At 25.4% G+C, this 27,907-nt stretch overlaps 1 protein-coding gene across 1 annotated transcript in view; it reads right to left on the bottom strand.

The window, feature by feature from the left end:
* LOC111623969 (ileal sodium/bile acid cotransporter-like) overlaps positions 1 to 11,700 on the bottom strand; it is a 22,908-nt gene extending 11,208 nt beyond the window's left edge. The window contains exons 1-5 of the mRNA XM_023366710.1: positions 11,686 to 11,700; positions 7,716 to 7,921; positions 5,088 to 5,292; positions 3,857 to 4,117; positions 2,618 to 2,744 (exon numbers count right to left, since the gene is read on the bottom strand). Of these exons, the coding sequence (XP_023222478.1) occupies positions 2,618 to 2,744; positions 3,857 to 4,117; positions 5,088 to 5,292; positions 7,716 to 7,921; positions 11,686 to 11,700 (814 nt within the window). The remainder of the gene's footprint in view (positions 1 to 2,617; positions 2,745 to 3,856; positions 4,118 to 5,087; positions 5,293 to 7,715; positions 7,922 to 11,685) is intronic.
* Positions 11,701 to 27,907: the final 16,207 nt, after the last annotated feature.

Raw genomic sequence — 27,907 nt, forward strand, 5'->3', positions numbered from 1 at the left:
GTTTTATAAATTGTGTAGGGAATATTAAAATATATAAGCTTAAAATAACAAGCAGAATAATTAATTTAAAAAAAATTTAATGATGTTTTTAAGGAATTTTAATAAGAATTGTTCCTATTTTTAGGGAAAGAAATCAGAATAATTATTCAATTTCTTTTAAGTGAAACAAGAGAAGTAATTCATCTGTGATGAATTAGAATTTAGTAAAATAACTTTCGGCAATTTTATAAATCCGGAGTTTTATATATGAATATAAATTTTTATAGCTGAAAATGATCTATATATATTATTTTTAGGCGTTAAAAATCAACAACTGTAAATTTTTAACTTTCTTTAAAATGTCTGCTTTGCACATTTAATGCTGTTGATACCTCTCCATATCGCAATTTCACGCTCTGTTGAAAATGTTCTGCGAAATTTCCAACTTTAGCTTTTCTATTGATACAGAAAGAATTTTTAACGCGTTCGAATAAGAAAGGAAATTTTTACTGCAGTCTAAATGAGGAATATTTTGTAAAAATACAGAAGAAAGAATTTTTTTTTTTTTTTAAAGAAAGGCTAATATAAATTTTAACATAAATTTGGATACAATTGCTAAAGTTTTACAGTTGAGTCTTTAAGTCGTATACCATTTTTTATGTGTTACGACAGCATTGGATACTGTATAAATTCTTAGCTGTTTAAACGAAACCGTTTCTGTAAAAATGAGATAACAGTCTGCACACTAAGGTAGAACAAATAAAGTTTTTTCAATAATAGTTTTCAAGATTTTTTTTTTTTACTTTCTTAAAAAACTTTCCAAACCGATCAAATTCGAGACTGTTGAAGATATCAATCAAACCAATAAAGCTAATGGTTTTTCCTTTCCTATATTTACTTCTCAATATGCAAAAAATTTTTTATCCTGTTTTTTTTTTTTCGTCATGAAAATTTATGAAAGCGAGCGAAACTGTTATGATATTTCATAAATGTTACTAGTGTAGCTAAGGTTTAAGTAGTTTTAATATTATAAATTATTCAGTGAGACTAACTCGAAAAGCTATCTTTGTATCCTTATCAATGCATGCAGTAATAATAAATTGTTTAAAGCTGTGTTCGTTTCCATGTAAGATAATTATTATTATTCATTGATGTGTTTTGAAATTCTATAATTAAAACGATCGAATTTGAATTATCAAACCGTTGCTATGAATATTTATTAAGTAATAAATTTGCACTAAGTTTACAAAAATATGATACGGAAGATGATAAAAATCTGTACGTATATTGTATATTTTTTTATTAAATTAAACAAAATATATTTATTACAAAATTATTATCCTCTTAAATATTTAAAATCTAACCTCATGCATGCACTAAATTTAAATAATATCAAATTAAATAAGTTAAACTAATCGAAAATATAGAGTTGTGATATGAATTCAAATTGTAAATTTCATTACTTTGATTGGTTAATTTAAAATAATCTATTAGCCAATCACGTTAATTAAAATCACAAATGAATACGACGTTGTATCTTAGTTTATATACAGTTAGTCGAACTACCTATGTTAATAAGATCATTTTAATTTGTTTCATTTATACTTTCCTAACTTATTATAATTTTAACAGTTTATCGGATCGATTCTTACGTTAGAAAGGTGAAACGTATAATTATTCTGCAATTTCTTTACTACTAATGATAAATATTAAATTAACGGATAACTCAATTTGAAACTTATATTTGAAAAGTATTTGTGAGTCTATAGAATTATCAAGTATAAGATATTGATTGTCCTGAGGCTACAATTCCTCGACTTAAACGAATGAGTGTATTTATCTCAGATTAAATCTACACCTTCTCATATCTAGAAACATCATCTCATCTATTGTCAACTTGACGTAGATTATATCATCCGATAACTTTATTAAGCGAAGGCGACAATTATTTAATTTACTAATAAAATTTCACTTCATATTAATGGAATTTTTCTTCCTTTCCAATAACTTTATACTTGGCAGGTCATACTTCAAGCTATGAATTATTTAAGATTTTTGTATTTATTAAATATCGCGCAGATTTTTAAAAAATTTTTACCGAAGCGTAAACTTAGCAGAATAATTAAAGCAGAGATTTAAATTATGAATATTTATATTTAAGTAAACAATATGTTGCTTTAAATTCAGTTGGATTAAGAAACTTGATTACGCTTCCAGAATTTCGCTTGATATTATGCATTTTTCTCATCTTCTTTTCTACTTTTTATAACATAATGGAAGATACGTGAGATGCGAGAGAGTAAAAGGAAATCACTATTTTCCTTTCGATAAAATTCTGAGACACATTGCATCTCTACTTGTCAGAGACATGTGTGATAGCTTTTAACTTATATCCAGGATGACGTCAAAATGTTACATTCAAGGCTAACGATTAGTGAAAGGCTCTTAGTCGAGCAAAAAGTTCAACACATTCGAGTGAGGAATGAACCCCAAGTGAAACATTTAAACAATAAAAAAAGATTAATGGAAATGGATGCAACAAAGGATATAAAATAAGCTATCAATAAACTAGGTAAGTATCTATATTATACGTTTATATTTTATGTTTTAACACTCTTAAGAATTTTTTTCTTTTTACCTTTTTCTTCCACTTTTTTTGTCTGTAGCCATTTTTTGTAAGATTGATAAAATACGCACGCTATACTCGCTGAAGTAACCATAGAGAAGCCATATAGAGATGGAAATACAACGATTTCTACTTGTTGCTAATAAATAAAGAGGAAAAATAAATTTCGTACAAGTTAATTTAGCTCTTAACATGTTTTAACTTTTAAAATAATTTGTTTATTTTTAAATTACTTTTCTAAAGTCACTAAACTTATTATATATTATAATTTAATATTTTAATTAATAAATTTAATATTTAAGTTAATCAATAAATTAATAAAATTATAATTTATTGATTTATTAGAACGAGTAAGGATAATACACAAAGAATTAAATTTTCATGAAGTATCAAGATATTTATTTTACTTGTTCAAGAAGACAAGTTAACCACCTACAGATCCCTTCATATGTTTTCATTGTCTCGGCCGGTTGTGTCTAGTGCAATAAACAAGAGCAGGAAACATATTGCAACCATGAATCATGTCTTCGTGTCTAGAATTATCTGCGGTACTAGTCCGAAAGAATTGTTTCTCGATTCGATAAGTTACAACAGTATTAAGATATCAGTAATGCGAAAGAGGTATCGTCGACTTTATTAAATTATAAATTTAATTAATTGAGTCATTATAGGAAAAATTTAATTTTGATTTGACAAGTCAGCATCTTTGCTTGACCAATCGTACTATTTCCCTCTACCGGACGTCCAACGAACTATGGAAAGTGCTGAATTGATCGACTGCGAGAAATCGGAAGGGACATTCAATTTCCGGAATTGCTAATGCGGCAGATCGAATACATTCAAGATGAAACATTCTACTGAATGCCTTTAGGCCTGGAAATAAACTGCTGAATTTGTCAAGTCATGTATCGTCGTTGACGCCACACTAATAAAAAAAAAGAAAGAAAGAGCAGACTTATACACTAGAACGGAAATCTTACGCGAATTTTACACTCTTGTTTATCTACTTAGATGCTTATATATATATATATTTCGAGGAATGATAAAAGATCTAAAAAAATAAAGTCTTGGTATCAATGTTTTCCTGCTAACTCCCATAAGTACAATCACCAAGGGAGTCATTCAGAATTCTTTCTCTGCTTATTTTTATATTCTAACTTTAACACGATAATTTTTAGTTACTTAGTTTAATAAAATTTACGAAAGAATATTCTATTATAATTTTATTAATTAATTAATATTTAAACTTACGTGATGCGTGAAAGATAAGGAAATCATGTTAAGTGCCAAAGGAACATTCTGTAATCCACATTCATAGGCTATAGTCTTTCTTGCTGGAAGAGATTGACGAAACATTGCAGCCAAACCGTAACCGATACTTAGTCCCAATGTTGGCAGTAATACAACAGCAAGATATAATTTCCAAGGAACTAAATCGAACATGGATGGGAACATGACGATTTGTAAAATAATGCAGAAAAAAACTAAACCTACACCACTATAACTTCCGAACTAAAAGAGGAAAAAAAATCGAATAATCAAATGTATTATTTTGAAAATTAATTAAATTTATTAAATAAATTAACTTATTTTATTCCTCCCTTTTAGTTTGTAGAATAATTAAAATCTTTTAGTTATTTAATTCGGAGGAGTGTATTAACCGCAAATAATATTGTTGATTGATCAAACAACGACTCGGTACGTGACATTGAATAGTTTCCTTTGTCATATTATAACGGTTGCTAAATCAAAGAAAGATTCGATTTGGAGAACTCTTCAGTCAAGATGATGGTCCCTCAGGATAAAATTGAAGGATTATTGATAGAAGGAAAACGTGTGTGATCATGCAATGATTCTTATACATATGAATGAGATTTTGATTGAAACGTGTTGGAATATTCCTTCAATTATTTTAAAAACTCAACCAGTAAACTTATTACTAAAAATATAACATATTTATTTATGCCGAAGAAAAAAATCATTCAAATTTTAAATAAATTTGAAAATTATTTTATTAATTAATAATAAATAAAATCTTGTTAATTTATGCTTTATAATTCATAAATTTATGTGTATTTTTAGCTTGTTTTTTTTTGTATATTATTTGTTTGGAACGTTATATAGGTGGTTCCTAATTGTAAATTAAATATATAATTTCAAATTTTAGTTAAATTGACTTAATTTATTCATGGAAACAAATCAAATTAATCTTTTTTTACTTCTACATAAAATATTTAAACAATTATTAAAATTGATAATTAAGTAAATATAAATAAAATGTGTTATACTATTCATTTATGAATATAATAATTAATTACTGAGGAATAATGATTTATTAACAATAAATCTTAATAATAATCAATTAGTTATAACTGTTTCGTGGCGCCATCTCTTGCAACTAGTAACAATTAATCGATTGTAAATTTTAATCAATTGGGCTAATTTATTAACCATATTAATCTTTTAATGGATCATTTATTACCTTTGTGACGTAATAAGCGATTCTTCGGACTTTCCAACGTAACAGCATTCCAACCAATACCGGGGATGCAATGTAAACCAGAGACAGTGCAATTTTATCGTAGGGAATGATTAAATTATCCGTTTCTAAATTTTGGCCATAAATCCACATATTGAATGGTAGAAAACCTAAAGCTAATAATGTACTCGCTGTCGTCATCGTAACGCTGTAGAAAATAGAATTTTCAGAAATATAAAAGTATTTTTTTGCATCACAACTAATGAAAATATCCACATGCAAAAGTTTAAAAAAATTATTATTATTATTATTTTTTTTTAATAGAAAACTTTCGAAAATACTACTTCAAACATATTCTTCTAAGATTTAAAAAGTTTTAAAATTTTTTAAATAAATATTTTTGTTAAATTAAAATAAATTTGAAAGAATTAGACTTACTTAAATCAGCTTAACTTTATTGATTAAAAAAAAGAGGAGGATTCGTTAAGGAAGATGCAAATTTAAAATATTAATTTTATTTGCTTCACAGAGTTAATATTCTATATAGAATTTTATAGGAGATTAAATTACAGTCGAACTTTCAATAACTTCCATCTCCCAACCTGTAAACAACGGCCATTTTTACGAGAATGTTTTTGTTTTCTCAACAAAAATGCATACAAAAATAACCTCTATACAACGGAAACCTCCCGTTAAACCTTAAATAGCAACCATTTTGTTAAAAATAAAAAAAAATAAAATAACAAAAATAACCTCCTTATAAAGGGTATTTCCGAACAAACGCCATTTTTATGTTTCCATTAGTGGCCGTTGTTCAGAGGTTTAATTGTATATATTTCTTTACGATATTATATGTTTAATACTCTAACTATATTCAATGTAAATGCTAAATTATTTTAGTAAATTGCAACTGTCATCAGCAAACAGTAAACTGAAATGTAAATGAAATTATGAGAAAGTGATTGACATATAAACTTCCAAATTGAAAATTATCACTGTCAAAAACTCATCGTTTAATTGAAACTATTTAAATCTAATTAATATATAAAATATGCTAATATATATATATATATATATAATTTCCTTATTAGTTTAGTTTATATTTTGGCTAATGTACTTAAGTATAGTATAGTTTATATACGTATATTTTATAATTTATTGTAGTTGAAAAGTTTCCATTTTCATGAAGTTTGAATAAAGTTTGTATAAATTCAAATTTAATAGCTAATGGGAAATCCATAACTTGAAATCTGATATTCAATTCTCGGCATATTAATTAATTACTGCCATAACATTTGGTGTTTTAATTGGCAATTTACTAATCCGAAATAAATCTGCAAGTGTTGGTGTAATCGCTAAGAGAATTAAGTGTAACCGTTAATAAACTGTTAAATGTTATACTTGAGTGTACTTTGATCAATAACTGTTACTGATCGTGATAGTGGACATATCGGAATTAAATCCAAAATTAATTTGACAGTCGATATGTATTTAGCAGATGTAATATGATTAAGGAAGCTCTAGTTATTCAAAATTTATAGAATATTGGAATAAATCATTCACAAAATTGAATGTATTTGCATAAAGAATCGTATATTATGTTGATCCGTAATATGCTTTTAGTCAATTTAATTGAATTCGAGTGAAGAAGTGATTAAGATAATTGGTGGAATGACGTTTTAATGTTTAATTTATGTATTATTAACATAAATATGTTACGAGAAGCAATTAAATAATATCAAAATTTACTTTTCCTCTTTCTATATTTTCATTAATATTCGTAAAAATTTTAATTATTATTCATGAAACTTATTAACTACGTGTTTAATTTTTATAAATTATAAATTAAATTATTTAACATTTATTAAATTTTTATAATTCTTAATTAGATTAATATTAGTTTAAATTTTAACAATCGAAATAATTAAATCAGTTCGAAGTTTTTTTTTTATAATGAAGAGGGTGTCCCAAAAGTAAGTTAACCACTTTAAAGACTAAATTTCTGTTTTTTTTAATTTATTCAAATATTTAAGTACTTAATTATATTATTTGTCACGTTTCCACCAAAAAATACATTTTTCTAAACTTTGTTCACGATCCATATTCACAAGTGTGTACTCGGAAGCAGGAGGGATTTATACGTAAGCTAAACAAACCGTCTCACGCTACCAAAATACGTTTAGGGCCTCACATTTTTATTATTTAGTAGATGAAAAGGGCCTCTTACATTTTATAATTTAAATTCACGGAGAGTCTAAATACAGCTTTGCCAAGAACATACAAAAGAAAACACGGTTAACTGACTTTTAGGCCACCCTGCATAAATATTTTAATAATATAATTATATAAAGAAATATATTATCATTTATTTTTTTTCTGTCGAAATTATAGCCCATATATTAAGCAAATTTTCAAAGTTTTATATATAAATTATAATAATTCAGTTTAAACTGTGAATAAGGAATAACTAAATCATCTTAATACAAAAATAAATTATCGGCATTTAAAGTATAAATTTGGTAACGTATAATTCTAGTTTATTTTTATTTTTTTACTTTTTCTAAAATTGTCTTACGGAAATAAAGATTACTTTATCTATCATTAATCTTTATTACGGAGCTAAATAAATACCTAAGTGCCAAATCTCCATCACAAAAATAAGTAAAGGTATTAGATAGTACACCTCCCGGGCAGCAGGAAATAACTAATACTCCTGTAGCATAACTAGCTTTTAGTTTGAAGGCTTGACTGAATCCAAATCCAGATAATGGCATTAAAACAAATTGGCTGATCATACCACAACTCACACCTATAGGTTTTTTTATGTGAAGTAATACCTATAAAATTATAAAATAATTTTTTTTACATAAAAATTTCAATTAAATTTCAATAAATTCATGTTATTTCAGTAAAATTGATTAAATACTTATTTCATTACATTTATTAAACTCGTTAAACATACATTTCAGTGAAATTAATGTAAAAATAAAATGCCGATTTCAGTGAATTTAGTGTAAAAAAAATGCAGATTTCAGTGAATTTAGTGTAAAAAAAATGCAGATTTCAGTGAATTTAGTGTAAAAAAATGCAGATTTCAGTGAATTTAATGTAAAAAATGCCATTTCAATAAAACATTTTAATAAAATGATTAGAATATATAATAATTCTTGGAAGTATTTTATGGTTGAGTATCTTTTTTGAATTTTTTAAAATTAGTTAATTATTAAGAATAAAATTACTGAAATATATTAAAATAAACACTTTAACTCATTTAGTTTTTTTTTAATTATTTTAGAATAAATAACATACTCAACCATGTAAATATATTTAATTGGATTAAAGTTACTACTTACGCATTCTTTACAGCAGTTGATTTTGAAAGCTTAACATATAATTTTTCTATTGATTCTTTTTTTCCTGACTTATTTAAAAGAGAATTGAACGGAAATTTTATACTATAAAAAAGGAAGAAAACAAGAATAAAAAAAGGTCAAACTGATAGAAACATTACACGAAACCGTCAAAGTTGTGTAATTAGTGTAAATCAATGAATACAACAGGGAAAATGCTACAACTAGAAGAAAGGGGAGAGAAAAAAAATAAAAAAAGAGGAAAATAATACATAACCGCAGCGATAAAACTATTTATTGCTCGAAAGAACACACTCTTTACACATTGATTTATGTAAAAAGAATTATCGAATAAAATATTGCTATATTTATTTGATTTGTATTTGAAATTATATTATTCAGTTAGAAAAATTAAACTTTAATGAAATTCTCAAAATAAAATTTTCGCGAATTTATCTTGTCAATTCTGTAACTAGACAGTTTATACAGAAATCAATAAATACAATAGAACAATATAGAAAAAAAAGGGGGAAACTGTTTATGTTGGAATTGACCGATGAAAATATTATTTTATCAGGACGATATTTATAAATCGTAGAAGTGAATATTTTTAAATAAGATTTTAGACTTTTAGATAAGATAATACATTTAAAATTTTGATTCGATAAATATTTAAAATGTCTTTTCCTTCCTTTCTTTTTTCTTTATGTTACATTGAAAATGATATAATTTTCATATATTAATAACTTAGATAATAACGAGTTTATGATTTATTTATGTCTGAAGAGAGTGAGAGAGTGGCAAAATTAATTATTTTTCAATTCCCTTTTGAAGGACCTATTCAGATAATATATCGAACGTCGACTGACAAAGAAACGAACTGTGACTGACATTGATATATTTCATCCAATCAGTAGTGAGAATCTCGAAAATCATTTATTATTTCATTGTAAAATTAATATTGATCTAATAGAAAACAATACTTGTCTTTACAATCGTAACAAATCTTTCTAATAGTTTTATCGTCTTCAAATTTGATTGCTTATTATAATATTAAAAAAGTATATAGGCCTATTTTATATTTTATGCTGTTTTACTTAGTTATAGTTACATTGACAGTATTATTGTTAGGGTATTGAAGTACGGAATGAGTCAAAAGCTGCATAACACCCTTGTAAAATCGAACTGAGTTGAACAGGGAAAAACGTTGGTATAGTAACTTGTTAATGGACTTTTTGGCATGGAAACATATTATTGGGCATTTTGACGTAGTAACATCTTATACCACTAGACATAACATGTTTTTATCATGCCAGAATTTCCCCTTGCCCATTTATAACTGTGTTAAGCAATTTTGGCCTCGCCCTGTATTACACTTATGTTTGTTTATAATATTGAATTAATAGAATTTTTTATAAGGTTACTGATGGATAACATGGCTAAATTTATATAACTATAATACTTGTACTTCTTTATTAACTGTTAAGATATTAAAAGTATTATTTAAATGTAATTCTTTTAATTAATATAATTTATAATACAAATAAGCGAATTTAAATTATATTTTACTTATTAATTATGTAACGAAGTTGTAACTCTAACAGTATCCTCGTTAGAATGTTGGGCATAAATAGTTATTTACATGTATTTATTTTATATAAAATCTCACTTAAAACTCTTATAAACGATACAGAGAAACTATTCAAAATCGTTACATAACTTCTATTATTTTAGTATACAGCAGCAATAAAATTTATTTCAGCTCTTTTCAACTGATTTAAAATTTTAATATTGTTGAGAAGTGAAAACTATTTGAATATCGTGATAATCTGTATTTCCAATTATTATGTAAGTAAACAAAAATTCCACTTATTATTATTATTATTATACAGAATGATTTTATATAGTTGATATTTTATCTTATAAAAAAAAAAGATTCAAAAATAAAAACACAAAAATACTTTTTCCTTAGTTTTAAGTCACTTCCAATAGGAAATTTTTCTATTGTAAAAAGCTCTTACTAAATATGGTATGTGATTTTACATATAGAAATGGGTAAAGTCTGAAGGCAATTTTATCAAAAATGCCTTCGGATATAAAAACACGTCTAAAGGCAACTTCTAAAAAGTCAAATTGAATGAAAAAAAAAATAAAAACATGTGTGGAAAGCCGTGTTAAGAATGGTGGAAACTACAAAGATGCAAACATACAAATGGAATACTGAAAAATTCGAAGAATAGACGCATAAAAATGACAGGAATTGTATTTGGCTCTTCCATATACTAGACAATATCTTGTCATGTATAAAGTAAAGTAAGTAAATTCTCAGTATTTTTGTTTTTTTGTTTTTTTTATTCCTTTAAAATTTCATTTGTACGCTTCATTTTCATCTTTGTAACTTCATATAACTTATAAGTGATTTTATTATTCGTCTTTAATTCAGTTTGTCATTTTACAACTTGATCTTCAGTACGTTTCCTGTTTACTCAGACTCTAAACTGTAAATTGTGTAAAATATTTAATAAAGTATTATATATATTTGCCTTCAATTTTCGTCATTTAAAAACTATTATCACAATTCAGGAAAATCTTTATGTAACATCAAATAAACCTTTAACATATGTGGATAAATTTGACTTTTAACCTTTCGAGGATAAATCTCGTTTTTAAATTCTGAATATTTATTACCTTTAGAAGATTCTTTAATGAAATATTTATATTTATATACGTTATTATTTTTGAGTATTTATTATTAAAAAATTCATAGTTAATTAAGTAAAATTAAATATTGTTCAATCGACGTTACGTATAGTACATTAAATAAGATTTAAAATAAGTTTTTATAACCACAATTAAAATATATATATATATATTAAGAAAATTGGACGTAAATTCTTTATTACAAGATAATTTTTCCATAAATTAAAATTGCTCGTTATTATTATCAATTCATCTTTAAAGTCGTTAAACAATTTTTATTAGTTATCGCTCTCTAATAATTTATCAAAACAGATTAGTAATGGCTGTAGTTTATATGTTAAGATCAACAAAATTAACAAGTAAACATATTTTTCTCGTATTAATGAGTTGTCAATCTATCCTTAATAGGATTTAAGTCATTAAATTTTTTTTCCTCTCTCTCTCTTTCTTTTCTTCCTAACTTTATAGATTAATACTAAAATCATTGGATAATTATAGTTTTGTTGGATTAAAAACATTATAAAAATATTCATTTATTTTTCATTCCTTACCTGGAAATATTTCATCACGTTATATTATACATTTCCTCGAACTTAAGATAAACTTCGACTCTAAAAACACCTTTTATTAAACAAATTATATAATTTAAAGTAAATAAATTAAGTTATAAAAGAATTTATTAAATCAAAAAGGTTAATAACGTGTTAAATATAAAGAATAATTAACATAAAGTATAAAATAAACAAAGAATATCGTCATATTTAAGAACCACCCAACCTCTACGAAAGAACTTTTATGATAAATATTGAGTAATAATTAGAAATAAATGTAGCTTAAAAAATTATTAAAAAGGTAAAATTTTGACAATTTATTTTATAATTAACAAAAAGTATAAAATAAATAGTGAAATACTATAAAAAATTTTACATACAGAATCTGAAAGAGTAACAATTCAAGAAACACTTCTTGCATCCCAACTTTTAGAGAGGAGTTTTCAGGAAAAATATCGAAAGATAATTCAAAGTAAAGAGAATTAATAAGAAGGAGACTCTAATGAATCCCTTTAAACTAAATTTTAAAATATTCACAAATTAGAAGAAACTAAAAATTGTCCACATATCTTATCCTTGTCAACACATCATGAACACTGTTGTGTTGACAGGGACAAGATACGGAAACAAATTTTAGTTTCTTCTAATTTGTGAATATATCTTAATATATATTACTCTCCTGGCAATTACATTTATAAATTTTAGAATTTTACGAGCGCTTAAAATTCATAAGCATCCTAACTGTGGGAAGAGAGAAAGTGCCTCTTAATACCACGTTAAGCACTAGTATTAAATATACATAAAGATCTGTATTTTTTTAAATATATAATTATTTTTGAACGTTGTAGTATTATAAATGATAAAGTTTAATAAAAAATTAAAATATTTTAAAAACTATTTATAAACATTTTTCAACTGTTTACTGTAGATTTTTAAGAAAGAAAAGAAAATAAAAATATCTGATACCTTTTTTATTCAATGCATTTGGAAGAATGCATTCGAATATTTTCGAAAAAGAAAGAAGAGGAAGGGGAAAAAAGAAAGAAAGAATAATAAAAAAATACATTCTTAAGATTCCCCAAGGATATTTTGCTATGAAAAGTTCACATTTCAAAAATCTAAATATTCTCACATTTATATAAGATCTACTACAACATATATAAATAAAAATTCCCCAAGAAATTTATTTTGGATAGAATTTTATTTAACCTTTTTTTTTTTAAATCTCTTTTAATCGAAAAGCGTTGGTGCGTTGACTTCACTCGTCTGTTTCTTAATTTTTAGATGAAGCACAAAAAGTCATTTTACAGTAAAATATTGTTTAACTTTTTTTTTAAGTTAATGGAAAATTGGAAAAAAAATAATTTCTTTTCTATCCTATGACATCCAATTGAAGATCGAAAATAAGATAATTTAACTTATTTTATCTTTAAAATACCCTTCTTTTTTAAATAGCAATTTACTTAATTTTTTGTGATTATCATATAAAAAAATGTAGCGTATGAAGTCTTCACTTTAAACTAGAATTTTTTAATGTTTTAATTATTATAAACTTGTCAATTTACAGTAATATTCTCTTAATATTTTAAAGATATAATGTCTTAAAAGTTAGATAAATATAGAAAAAAAACTTTCTTTGTAAGTCGGATAACTTTTATTTTTCTAAAAATTGAAGTCTATATCTTCTTTAAAAACATATTTTATATCTTCGAAAAATGATTATATAGCCTATATATATATATTTTTTTTTTATAATCCCTTTCCATCAGTCGGTTTTTATTAGTTTTTTTGTGTCCCATTCTCATTATTTTCCTTTTTTATTATTATTTTCTATAAAAAAACATTAAAGGTAAGTCATTGTTTGATTAATAATCTGATGATTTTTGAGGTTACGCTTCTTGAAAAATAATCATTTTTTGAACAATAATTAATTTAATTTTATTGTTTTAATAAGTAATATTTTTAATGTCAAGTATTTTATCATTATTTATACTAATTTTTAAATATTTTAATAAATGGATAAACGACAGAATAGGAAGGAAATTAGGGATGAAAAAAATAAAGGAATAAAAATAAAAGTATAAATTTCAAAAACATTTGTAGTCCTATATAAATTTTAACACTCGTTTCTCCTAAACTTTTATCATTTAAGTCGTGTGTAAAGTGATTTTTTTTAAATTTATATACAAATAAAAATAGATAAGAATGTTTGCTGATGTTAGACGAAAACATTCTAATGTCATATGTTTCACATTTGTAACGATTCTTCTATTTAAAAAAGAAAAAATAATAATAAAGACTAAAGAAAACAACATAACAGTCTACACTTTGTATGATGTTAAGGGATTCTAAATATACTTTTAAGTTTTTCATGTACAAAGATAAATTGAATCGGATCAACAAGAGAAACTTGCTTCTTAGTCTTGTGAGTGCTGTTGGAAAAGTTTCCTTTAGTGATCGATGTATTTGCGAAGTTGTACAATTCACCAATTCAACACAGGAACTGTAATGTTGTAAATTCTAACGATTAATATTGTATAAAATTACAATATGATACTGATATCATTCTAAATCATTATACGTTGTATAATTATAGAATTGTTAATATTATCAAGTCTTATTGTTAGTTTCTACTGCTAATACAGTAGAATTCGAAGTTGAAGAGACAATAATGTAATAATAAAAAACAATATATTACAGTACTTTTATCACACTTTTTTTAAAAGCTTGAAATTTTGGATTGGTTTTTTTGAATGTTGAGGATTTTTTTTCAAGTTTATTGAGGGGTTGAGAACCTCTTCACGTTTTTCTCTTCCTCAACAAACAGTTTTAAAGTCAAAAAGTAAATTTTTAAGTTAGTTTAAACTAAGTAATACGCCGAATACTGTACTCTGAAATTTCCCAATCAACGTTACTAACATTATTGGCTGAACATACATTTTTTTCCCTTCAATATTACAGGCGATTTTTCCTAAACTACTCACAATTTTTTTTGAATTAACCAAAAATACGTTCGATTAAAAAAAAATTTACATTAATTCTATAGAAAATTCAAGGATTTAGAGAAAATATTACTCCGAATTAATCACAAATTCGATTCGAATTATCCGAGTTCTACTGTATTATTTTCTTCTATTCTTGATTCATCGATCATCTCTCGCATCGTTTACTATTGTTAAACTAATCGCATTTTATCGTCGATACCTTTTATATTGTAGATTTACATTTTAAATTTCACTTTATTATACTATAAATTCATTTTATATTATTTAATTCTTGTTATGCATTCATTCAGATAAGAATAATTGACAACAGAACTTTAAACAACTATCACAATTAAATTTTGTTTCGGCTTAAAATACATTTATCTATAATAAAATATAGGTTTATTAATCCAGAATTTATTTATAAATATTTAAAACCTTTTTTTTAAAAATAATTTAGAGTTATAAACCTAATTTATATAGGATCTTATACCTCCAAACGAATATAAATACGCATGTATTTCTTTTTTTTCCCCAAGAAAACTTTTATTTTCTAGATACTAGGTCAAGATAAATGAAATTTTTCGATCAGTAGAATATTTGAAAAATAAATGTTAAATTGAATTGCGAAAATTAAATCTTGGCTATTCAAGAATTTGGCAAAATTCCATTTTTATCAAGTAAATTTTTCCGTTAAATTCACACACTCATAGATTATTAAATAAAAATCTATTTAGTTAAACATACTATTTTATTTTATATGAACATTAAATGTTAACTTTAGTAGTTTTTTTCTTATATTTATTAAATGTAAACAAATTTAAAGGTAAGTTATTATTTTACATTGTTTAAAAGTAAAAAGAAAATAATTTTAAAACTTATTAATGTAATAATATACTTTAATTAGAGTTTAAGAAACTTATAGAATTTATAAAAATAAGAAAGCTATAAGAAAGTTATATAATCTAATTAAATAAATTAGAGTTAAAAATGTTAATAATTTATTTATTTAGAAGTTCCAAGCAATGTTCTTTCTTATTATTTAGATATTCCAAGCAACGATCCCAATATTTTTTATTTAGATATTACCAATAATATTCCTAACTTTTGATTTAATGTTTCTAATATTATTCACACTTTATTTTTGTATTTAGTGAGAAATATTTAGGAAAAGAAAATTAAAATTATTATTATAATCTTAATATTCGTTTAGTTTAAATAATACACAAAATAAACTGATTGCAATAATAAATAACATACTATTTCTACCGATTTTGCTTTAATTCTAAGACGTTTCGTGTTTATATTTCTTCTATAGCATTGCACAAAGCTCACAATAAGATTTATGTTCTTGGATTTTCTACTTGATCCATATATCGAACACCGTTGTCACCAGACCATGTAGTGAACATAAACGTGGTGATACGGTGTATTATAATTCCAAAAGAGGTAATCTGGTAGTGGATAAGTGTGACAGTTACAACAGTTGTCATATACAACTATTCCTTGACTTCATACATTGTATCACCAAATATGAGATGATCTATTTTTCTAACATATCGAACCGAACAATCAAATTTCATGCAGTTCTATATTAAATCTGATGTAGTAAGCTTACATATTGAATGACATGCTTCATCGATTCTTTACAGAATAATATATTATCATATGAAATGTAAAAATCAGTTATGTTGTATCAAACGATTTTTTTAATCCATCTCTCCTTCTGATTCGTCCTAGTTTATTATAAAAGTTTATCATTTCAACATTTTTTTTAATATTTTCAGATAAGATATATTTGAAGAATTTTCTTTTAATATAAAATAACTTCAATCTTCTCATATATCTTCGAAATTTCCAATTTTATATGTCTTCGATTATTAAAAATAAAATATATTTAGNATTTAATTGAGTTCAAGTTACGTTTTAAGATTTATTTTAATGAATTTTTATGATTATTATTATTTTTTAAAATTTATACATAATTAAACCTCCGATTTTCAGATAAGATATATTTGAAGAATTTTCTTTTAATATAAAATAACTTCAATCTTCTCATATATCTTCGAAATTTCCAATTTTATATGTCTTCGATTATTAAAAATAAAATATATTTAGATATGCAGTGTATATCTTTCTATTAATATATTGTTTGATTCTTTATTACATTTTACACCTTAATTGATTATTTTAATATAAATATTTGTTAATTTCTTAATCTAAACTCTTCAATTTTGGTTTTAATCTTGGGCATCTGACTCGAATTAATGCTGGATTTAAAAAATAAGTTGTGGCATACACAACGTCTACATTCGCCTTTGAATTATATTAATTAATGGTGAGTGTAGGCCTTCTGTATTATGCACTGAACTTAATTCGCCGTATACATAATTTTTTCTTTCTTTTGAAAATAGGGCTTTATGCCACGAAAAGTTTCGCTCTAAGCTGTATCTTATAAACTTAGCATTAACTAAAATTTACAATTTATTTGCAAGTAGTGTTCTATGAATAAAGTTTCAAAATTCTTTCCTTTTCTTAAAAAAGATACAATTTTTCAATAATCTGGTAAAAATCCTACAAAAAAGCCCATTTAATTCAAAGTCTATGTAGAAAATAAGCATCAATTAGCTCTAGCATGATGGGCTGTAGTTCAAATTGCAAACATATAAATTCCCATTGTCGTCGGTCTGTACGTCTGTCCTCTGTTAATCTCTAGAACGAAGTTAGATACATGAGAATCGAGACCAGATACATGGAAAGAGTAAGGACAGGAGACCCTATATATGAACTTTCAATCCAGATCGGAACTCACTGATATATAAATTTAATAAATTAATTTTCAGTTTTTTAAGGCTGTTGCCTTTGTAGTTAATATAAAAATAGTCTATTTAAATATTGAATTTAAAATATAATGTTACGCAGAAGGATTATTATTGTTATACATTAACATTTTTATTATTATTTAAATTTTCATTAAAAATAATCTATAGAAAGTTTTAAAATTTTCTTATACATTCTTTTACTTTCATAAATGAATACAAATGGTCCAAATTAATCTATGTAGGACCAAATATATCATAAACTATTGATCAATTCATTAAGCAATATCGAATTTCCCATTTAGAATTTCCCAAAGAGTATTTCCAGTTTCATTAACATTTAACTATATCATAATAACACCTGTCACAATAAAATAATTTTTTTTAAATTAAATATTGGTATACAATACAATCTTGCTAATCCGATAAGTTTGGAATCAGAAGAGTGGTGTCCGATTATTCAACGTTAATATAGATAGGAAAGTTACTTAGCATACATTTACTTTCTCCATTAAGGATTTACTTGAAAAGAAGGGCAATCTGCCAAAAAGAAGCGAGTCCCCTATGGAAAACTGGCTCCCTATTTAGGTGTTGAACACGTAAAAAGTGGTGAACCCACGACTCTTCAGTGGCAAAATCGATAAATCCACTCGGCCACCGAAGGGAACCACTAGACCTGCGCCCTGCTTCTGCCGGATTACCAAACATTTTGGCGTGTTAAATGTCCAGATTATCAAAACTCAACTGTATTTAATCTAAAATTGATATAAAATTATATGTGATTTGTTGACATTGAATAAATAGAAATATTATTACATTCTTCATAAATTTAATGAACATTATTAAATCTTAAAAATTGTATTTTGTAAAGGAATTAAACACATTTAATTAAATGATGGTTAAAATGTACTGTACATTTTAACTATCATTAAAATGTACAGTACATTTTAATGATAGTTTTAGCTAATTATTATTATTATATATATTATTTTTATACAATAATGTACTAATTTTATTTAAAATTAATTATTTTATCTCTCGCAAATAGGAAAATCCTTAAAGATTACAGATTCGTTTTATTAAATAATTAATTTTAATGCATTTTTAAAAATATCTTACCTTTATTTATTTTACTTATTTAATAAAATTATAATTATAACAATTAACGAAATTAATTATCAAAATATCTTTTTTAAATATTATAATTATCAGTAAACTTACTTCTTTAATGGATATAGCGCATCCCATTGATAACATTATAATGATTAAAACAATAATCATTATTACATCAAAGCATTCCTTTAAAGTTGGGTTTATATATAGAATATCGGTAAAATTTGAAGAATTTTTATTAGTTGAATTAATTTCTTCAATGCGTATAATTTCCATATTTAAAACTTCTCGAGTAGTCGTGTTAAAGAGAGGAGTATGACGTGTTTTTTCATGCGATATACAGGGGTAAACTATTATAAAGGCTTTAATTCACGTGAAAATGATAAAATTTTATGACTTCAAAGCGGTCTGATGTTGTAAAATTAAGTATTAACACATATTTGTAGATGCTTAATCAGTTTTATTGATGATAATTTTACTATGATTACGTATATTCGAGCAATTACTTAATTACGATTTCATAATAATTGTACTTTAATGAATTATTTACAGGATAATTTTTGAGAAAAATAAAACATTTTTCTATAAGAAAACAGTGAAATTTAATCAGTTCCCCCCTTCTGTTACGATTTAATCATTATCGTCAATTTTCCCTCAAACCATACAAATGTTATCAGAAAACAGCATAGCAATTATTTAAATTTTCTTTTAACAACAATACATAAAAAAACTAACTTTATTAAAAATTTCTAACATAAAAATCCAATAAAATGCAAACAATTTATTTTAATCTCGATTCGTTTATTCAAATTTAAACGGATCGATATAATGTATCGAAACGTTTAAAGCACTTACTTATCAGCACATCTGCATTTAAATTTAATAAGATGAGAAGAACGAAGCTGTTTCTTTACAAATTTATTAAATAATAATAATAATAAACTTCAGAAAAAAATATGTATTAATAATAATTGTATGTATTTTTAACTTAAAAAGTTAAATTTTCTGCATATTTATTTACATGTTCATGAGATACAAGTGGAGGCAGAAATATCTAGTATCTGCCTGCAAGTTATGATTACTAATGTCGTATCAATAAATATAAAAGTTAATTTACAACAATGATTAATGCCTAGGTCTCATAACACCCGTAATTAAGATCATAATCATCAGTCAACGTAACGAAATTTACCCACTTATCAAAATCAGAAAATCGAGCGTAATAATGATAGCATTTGCTAAATTGTTTGTATAACATTCTCAAGAAATCTAATAGTTCAGAAGGGATGTGATTTTGAGAAATATAGGACAATTATTACGTGATTACACCATCAAAATTTCCTTCTAACCATATCAAATTCCCTATCGGAAATTTAATTGAGTTCAAGTTACGTTTTAAGATTTATTTTAATGAATTTTTATGATTATTATTATTTTTTAAAATTTATACATAATTAAACCTCCGAACAACGGCAACTGAAAGAAACGTAAAAAAAATTGAAGGTTATTTTGTACGCATTTAAAACGGAAAAAATGGCCGCCGTTTAAAAGTAGATGTTCGACTTTAATAGAGAGGGTTGCGGCCGAAGTTTTCAACGCGAAAACGTGAACGTTCCGACGTTCAGCACCGCCTTCCTGTAAGCCTAGAAGTTTGGCGTTTGAAACGTCGAGCATGATTCCACTGACGTTCCAAACGCCATTATCAAACTTCTAGCTTACAGGAAGGTGGCGCTGAACGTCCGACGTTCACGTTTTCGCGTTTAAAACTTCGGCCCCAACCTCGCTAATGATAGTAGATTTAGACACGAATAACTGACAATACAGCATAAATCTTTAATTACGTTTAACCGATGGTGTTTAAATCAGATGAATTAATTAAACTAGTTTGTACGTAACTAAAATCTTATAATTTAATTGACGTATAATGTTATAATCAAACTAATTAAAACATTACAGTAAATTATTATTATTTTAAATAACTAAACGTAACTAAATGAAAAGTTTAGAATTTCTTTTATAATAATTCCTGCAAGTTTTCTCTTTCTTTGAAGGTTTATTCGAATTTTCAAGATATCTGAAAGCTTTCTAATTTAAAATTTATCTATAATTTTAATTAATGTATGCATAATAAATTATTTCTCATGCATAGTCATTTATGCCAGTATAAACTCATATCACGTTATAATAGTTATCTTTTAAATGTATATTATTAACAATACACTGTATATACAATAGATTCGTTTATCCGGGATCGTATTAACTGCTTAATCCACATGCCAAGAATGTCTATTAATGTCTTAAATCATATCACAAATCGCTTTATGATTCATATCTTCTGCAAATTATTGGCCATAAGTATAACTGGAATGATTATTGTTCTTCAACGCTGTCTACAGAGAAATTTAACAGTCCAAATCCAAAATAATTTGATGTGGTGACGTTTTAGGACATTTCCTTAAAGAAATTAGTACCAAAATTTACCACTATGGCAATTTCGTCGCTTGGATCTTCATACGTGTGATTTTTTGTTGTAGAGACACTTAAAATTTGGCAGACTCCAAAAATAATATGCACTGCATGTGAGAAAAATCACAGAGGATCAATTATAATCGGTCGCTGAACACTATAGAATCATCTTCAGAACGAATACAACACATGAGGATTATATCATGAATTATTAACTTCTTTGTAAAGCATAAATGTCTTGTACAAATAAAATATTTTGTTATTTTCAGCGCCAAAAGTGCCTCCGTGGCAACTTTCAGTACTAATTTCTGAACGTCTTTAAATAGTACCAAATTTATTTGCATTTGGACTGCTAAATAGCTCTCCAGACATCGTTGAATAGGGGTACATTGATTGCAATCATCCGGTATATTTACATCATATACTTTTAATTACCATGGAAAAATTCTATAAGCAATATAACATATTCTTTAAAACAATAGATTAGTGTTCTTTAATTAAAAAATCATATGTTTCTAAATGACAAGTTATTCTTAGCTACGTTAAGAATAATTGTTTAATACATATATATTTCTAATTTAAAAAATAAATTAATGTAGGTATTTATTTAAATTTATTTTTGCATAAAGTATATATAAAATATTTCACGTAAAATAAACATAGAAAAATAAATCAAGATGATAAAAATATTTGATTTACTTGATTCGTAATTAATTGAATTTATATTTGTTTAAATATTTACATAACTACATCATTAATTTTTTATAATACTGTAGTCTAATGTCATTATTTTAAAAAAGCAATACAGACTGACACAAAAGTCAATTAACCAGTTGTTCTTTAAAAAAATGTAATTTGGTTAATTGACTTTTGGACCACGCTGTGTATTAATGTTACCATTTATTAGAAATGTAAATATAATAAAATAAAATGAATCAAAAGGTAAAAATTATTTGTTTCTTGTAATTGTTGAGTCTAACAAGAAGTCATTTAAGAACGGAAAATTCGCATAAATTCATAATTCCACACAGAAAATAATAATCAAAATCAGAAACTATTATATAATAACGTGCTAATTATTAGAATTGAATCTAAATTTTCTATGTAAAAAATTTTTTTTATGTCGATTCCTTTGTTGGAACAAAGGAAACTGCGATTTGAAATTGGACATTTATTATTTTCCGTCGTTGAATTATCTCAAATAAGAAAAAAATAAAGGCGAAATATATGTTTTAATGTAATATAATTCTTTTTTCAATAGAATTAGATAAGAGAAAATCAGATGACAACCCTAAAATATAACAAACAGTAAACGGGAAATTTGTGCCCTGCTAACATTTACATAAAGTAATCTGGAAACAATCTTCCTGTCAGAGATTAAATTCGAAAAATCTCTGCTCGTTTGTCATAATTGTTGATTTCATTGCATTAAATCATAAATATCCATTATTTGAACTCAGTTTTTTTAGTAATAAATTTATTTTCGTAAAGTTTAAAACATTATTGGGCTACGATTTGAAAAAAAATTGTATACCTATAAATTCCAGCTGTCATCCGTCTGTTCGTCTGTCTGTTCTTCGTTAATCTCGAGAACGGAGTTAGGAATATGACAAGCAAGACTAAATAAAGAAAGCTTACGGGCAGAAGGAACCGATTACTTATAAGTCACGTTATTTTAATTCAAAACTTTTTCCCTGAAAGGAGTTAGATAGATGACTCGCACGACTCTTCTGACTCAATAATTTGCATCCATTGCTCCCAATTGGTGGCATCGCTTCCTCTCTCTATATTTATTTATATTGAGGATATGCTTGGAAACATATTACAAGCGAAGAGAAATTTTGTGAGGGAGAGAAAACGAAATTCAAAAAACTTTTCCTCCCGTCTCTTACACTTACTCCGAGAGAAATGCGTTTATAATTTCTTTGCATCTCTCCATATTTTTCAGAAAGAATGAATGATAGATCGATATTCAATAACAGAAAGCAGTTTTGCATGTAGATGGAATAATAAGAACGGAAGAACATGAATACAATTTATAGAAATAGACGATACAATTCCAAAACAATAATTTCTTTGATAAGGGATTAAAGTTTTGTCACATTCGGAACTCCTCATGAAAAAAGCTTCCTTATCCGATTCGAAGTTCTTCAATGCGATTCTTTTAATACCTTACTTATAGCATGAAAAGAGAAACCAAGAGCTCAGATATTCAGCAATAAGTAGTAATTTTACTTCTTATTTATTATTGATATAGAAAGAAAATACTGACTTCTAAAGAATGATATTGTAGATAAACATGACTAGAAAATATATCTAGAATATATTATATCACGTAATATAAGACATAAACAGTTCAATGAAGAAAAAGAAAATATATCTAGAATATATTATATCACGTAATATAAGACATAAACAGTTCAATGAAGAAAAAGAAAGCTTAATTTAATAGATCTACAGAATTTTTCGATGTTTTATTCTAGTTTTGATTGCTATATTCCTAACAACTGTATAGATCACAAGATATTATGGAGATGTCTCGTCTCATTTATGCTGTCTTTTCAATTTATGTCATTTAATACTACTTTATTCCTTTTCTATATTGTATTATTTACCAATATATAGAAAATGTTCTTAAAAACATTCATAAGAAGAAGTTTTAGTAGTGTATAAACAGTACTTCAAACTGCTTCCAGGTTATGGCTATTGATGCGTCATTCAAGCATTTTTTTATTGAATTGAAGAAAAATATATAAATCTTGTCTTATTTTCCTTTTAGTAAATTATTTCCTTTAAATTATACTTTACGAAATACCTCATAAAGATAAAGTGTGAACATGTTAGTCTAGACGTAGAGAATGAAATTTGCAAAGTTATGTAATCAGGAAGAACATATTATCAGTTAGAGAGCGATGTAAACGAAAAAATTAATGTCATTGAACGATAATTTCTTAAAAATTTCAAGTAAATTATAACCTTTAAACTGTATTTTCATTATCTGATTTCATAGAAGAGAGGAATGAGGAAATATGAAACAAAATTAATAATAGAATTTACAGGGTAAAAACACTATAAAATGTCGTTTAAATGTTTTATTACAGTAAAATAGAAGTTAAGTGCATAATTTTTGTTTACTCAATATTTATTAATTTGTATAAGTTATTTTATAACCATTTTTATCTTTTTTAAATGTCTGAATGACTTTAATTTAGCATATGGCTTATTGTAATCGGATAAAATATAATAATAATAGGCTCATTACTGAAAGAGGAATGTAGAAAATTATATTTATAAATATAAATTATCAAATGCTAAAAGTTTTAAAGGACTGAAAGAGATGAAATTGAGCCTTAACTAGTCACAGATGTAAAGATTTTTCTTCCCAAAAAGCCATAAATATGTATATAAATAAAAAAATCGATACAACAAATGAAACAGTTTATTCATCACTTAAAACATTAAAATTTAAAGCTTTTTTTAGTCTAATATTTAGACAAATAAAGGGCTTAGATAGAGAACAAACAGAAAGCCCAGATATTAGAAAATATAGAGCCTACAGAGAAGGTGAATAGTGAAGACAAACAGGGAATCAGATAGCTCTGGGCTTGCATGTTTAAAGGAAAATTCTGTAGTTTTCCATTATCCACGTTTAAATAAAGGATGTAGAAGTTTGTAAAGTATGAGCGGAAAAAAAAAATTATTTTTTTTTGTTACGATTAAAAAACTAATATAAAAGAAAAATGTAATTAAAAATTAAATTACAAATATAATAAAATTAAACTAATTAGGTCTATATGTAAGTTGTTTCTTTAATAGACGAGAAATCGATTTAATTTAATTTCTTTTTCTTTTCAAAAAATTAATATTGGAATATTAAAAAAAGCTTAAATTCTTCAGATAATTACAGTAAATTTTGAATATTTTAATTATCTGATCCTTCAAAAATATTTTTCGACTTTCCTTTTCTCGAATGAGGTGAAGTACTAAATTAAAAAAACGAAATCTTTCAAAATGAAATATATATATTTGAAATATGAGAATGCAATTCCTGTGTCCTGTATTTAATGAAGGATACGTTAAATTGTATGGCATTGCTCTGAAGAAACACCAAATAAATAGATTCCATAGAAGTTTATAACTGTCAAAAGATTTCCATAGCTTTATTATTTACACTTATTTTAGCTGTAGAATTAACTAACTTGTTAATTATGTGTGAATTTAATGAAAAATGAATCTATTGGATAAGATGTGAAGTCACAGAAGACTGGTATTTTTGATTAAATTGATAGCATAAAGCAACCCAACACAAGCGATCTGCCAACGAGGAGTGTTCTCTCTGGGGGACTTTCTACGTGAAAGTTGTCTTTATTTAGATGCTAGACACGTAAAGAAAATCCGGTAAACTCCAATTGGCCAGTCCATTGGTCAAGCGCAAACATCCAACAAACTACCAGTGCCTTGTAGTTTTATCTACTCGACCGCTAATGTTTTTGGATGTGGAACTATACGTGAATGTACTGTAGTGTAAATTTTCCAAGGAAAACTTTTATTACGGTGCAAACTAAATGATATTATATTATATTATATTATGATGATAAAATAAAGACAAGAAAACTCTAATTGGGAATCTTTTGGTAATGATACATTTCCATAAGTGTTTCTTGGAGTTCCTCTTGGTGTTTCTTTAGAGTATTATCACGAGGAGATGAAATTTTAATTTTTAAATGAACATATGGTAATGGCGTTTAACTTATCCAAAGAAAATAAAGCCACGTATAGAGAGAAAATATCATTGGCTAAAAGTTATATTTATCTGTTTTGAAGAAGTAATCTTGATTTTTATTGGCAATTGGATAAAATTTTTGAAGGAAAGTGGCTGGTTCCCCTTGTTTAATGGACTAGCCACAAGGAGTTTTTTGGGGTTTCTTCACATGACTAACACCTAAAAAAGGAATCAGTTTTTCCATCAAAAGTCTTCCTGGGAGGAATTCCACCTTGAAAGATCGTTAACGTATTGTGTTTCCTTATCCCATTAGACTATAACCATCGAGATCTTGTATGGGGCCAGAGCCTTGCAGGGTCCTTTACCGCCTTAATGGGCTCCTACAGTTCTTCAGCAAGCCCTTTTTGCCGTGTTTTTTTTTAAAACAAACGTTTTGGATGAAGATATAAACGTACGCAGTTGATACGTTAAAATATATTTATATTTTAGTACCATTTATTTATTATTATTTATAGCAATTCGGTAACTCACGAAATATTCTGAGAAAAATGATATAAAAATTATTCATTTAATATATTTTATTTATTATAATATTGTTAATAATAACGTTATACAGATTATGTAACGTTTGTCAAAGTTTTATTTTCGTGATTAGACGTGATTAAAATGATATATTGATGGATTTGTCACGATACAGGCGTACAGTAAATATATCTGTCACGTTCTTCATTAAAATTCTGTAGAGTAAAAGCAATAAAGAAGGATTTATGATAATTGTAAAGATAGCATTATCATTAATAGGCTATATATAAAATTTACATCAATATATTCTTAATAGTTTCTCATATTAATGCATTTGTAATGACTAAAATTGCATTGAAATAATATCTCTTATGTTGAAATTAGTTGGAGAAGAAAGAAAATTGGTTATAAACTGTGATTTCTTAACGGAGCAAATTGAAGAAAACGAATTGGTCAAGTGAAATAACTGAAAAATGACCTAAGAGTCAACCAATAAATCACTCGATGATTCTCCTTCTTTCACTAACTCAATCATTTTTTTTTTTCTTTTTTTCGTTCTCAAATTCGATTTATGTCTTCATAATTTTTATTTGTAATTTTATACACGATATTTAATTAATTGAAAGAAGATATTGTAAAATTAAAGAAAGTAATGCGCTACGATAATATTCTGTGAAAAGTATAAGAATTAATAAGGAATTTAAAATTTTAAAAATTTATCATCAGTAGCAGATACGAGTTATGAAATTTTAAACTTTTAATAAATAATATCATTAACAGTATGTTTAAAATATGACAGTTGAAATATATTATCGTGTAAATTAATCGAATTATTTAATTATTCATTTATTATATCCTCATTTGACAATTGCTTATCACTAGAAGAATGGATAAAACAGCATTATGTATTGTTTTTTTTCATTTTAATCATTGCTTTAACATTATAGACTATTTTAAACTGATTCTACTGATTTAAATAGATGTATTGACATGGCTTAATAATAATACAATGAAAGAAAGTATTTGAATTTTAAGAATAAGCAAGTAGAAGAATTTTAAACAAGTAATCTTAATGATATAATTTTAATAGCTTATAAAACTTCAGAATTTAATGACATTAACTTAAATCAGAAGATATAAACTGTATCCTTTGGCTAAAAAATATATACATGTATTTATTGGAGTAAATTACATTAAATAAAATTAAATCGAACATTGAAATTTTAATTTTTTTATAATCTCCAGATATTACAACAGATTATATACATATTTATATATGTATATATGAAACGAAATCTTTTATATAAACTCATAGTGACATACTGTACCTATTGAAAACTTAGATCCAGTGAAAGAAAGGCAAGCACGAACCTCTTTCATATAAATTATATAATGTAAAGTACGTATCATGATATACATGATATTGTACATGGTTTAGGATCCAATCACCAATCACACGACTGAATTTCAGTATATTTGTGGCCTCTAAAAGCACTAGAGGTTAGGGAAAAGCTTAGATTACTTATACATAAAATAGACATTGTTTAGTGATACTGCATGTATGAAGATAGATACAAGAAAGAAAAGTGACGAAA

This window comes from Centruroides sculpturatus, unplaced genomic scaffold, assembly GCF_000671375.1.
Source record: "Centruroides sculpturatus isolate CEXI.00-Female unplaced genomic scaffold, Cexi_2.0 scaffold409, whole genome shotgun sequence".
NCBI classification, from domain to species: Eukaryota; Metazoa; Arthropoda; class Arachnida; order Scorpiones; family Buthidae; genus Centruroides; species Centruroides sculpturatus.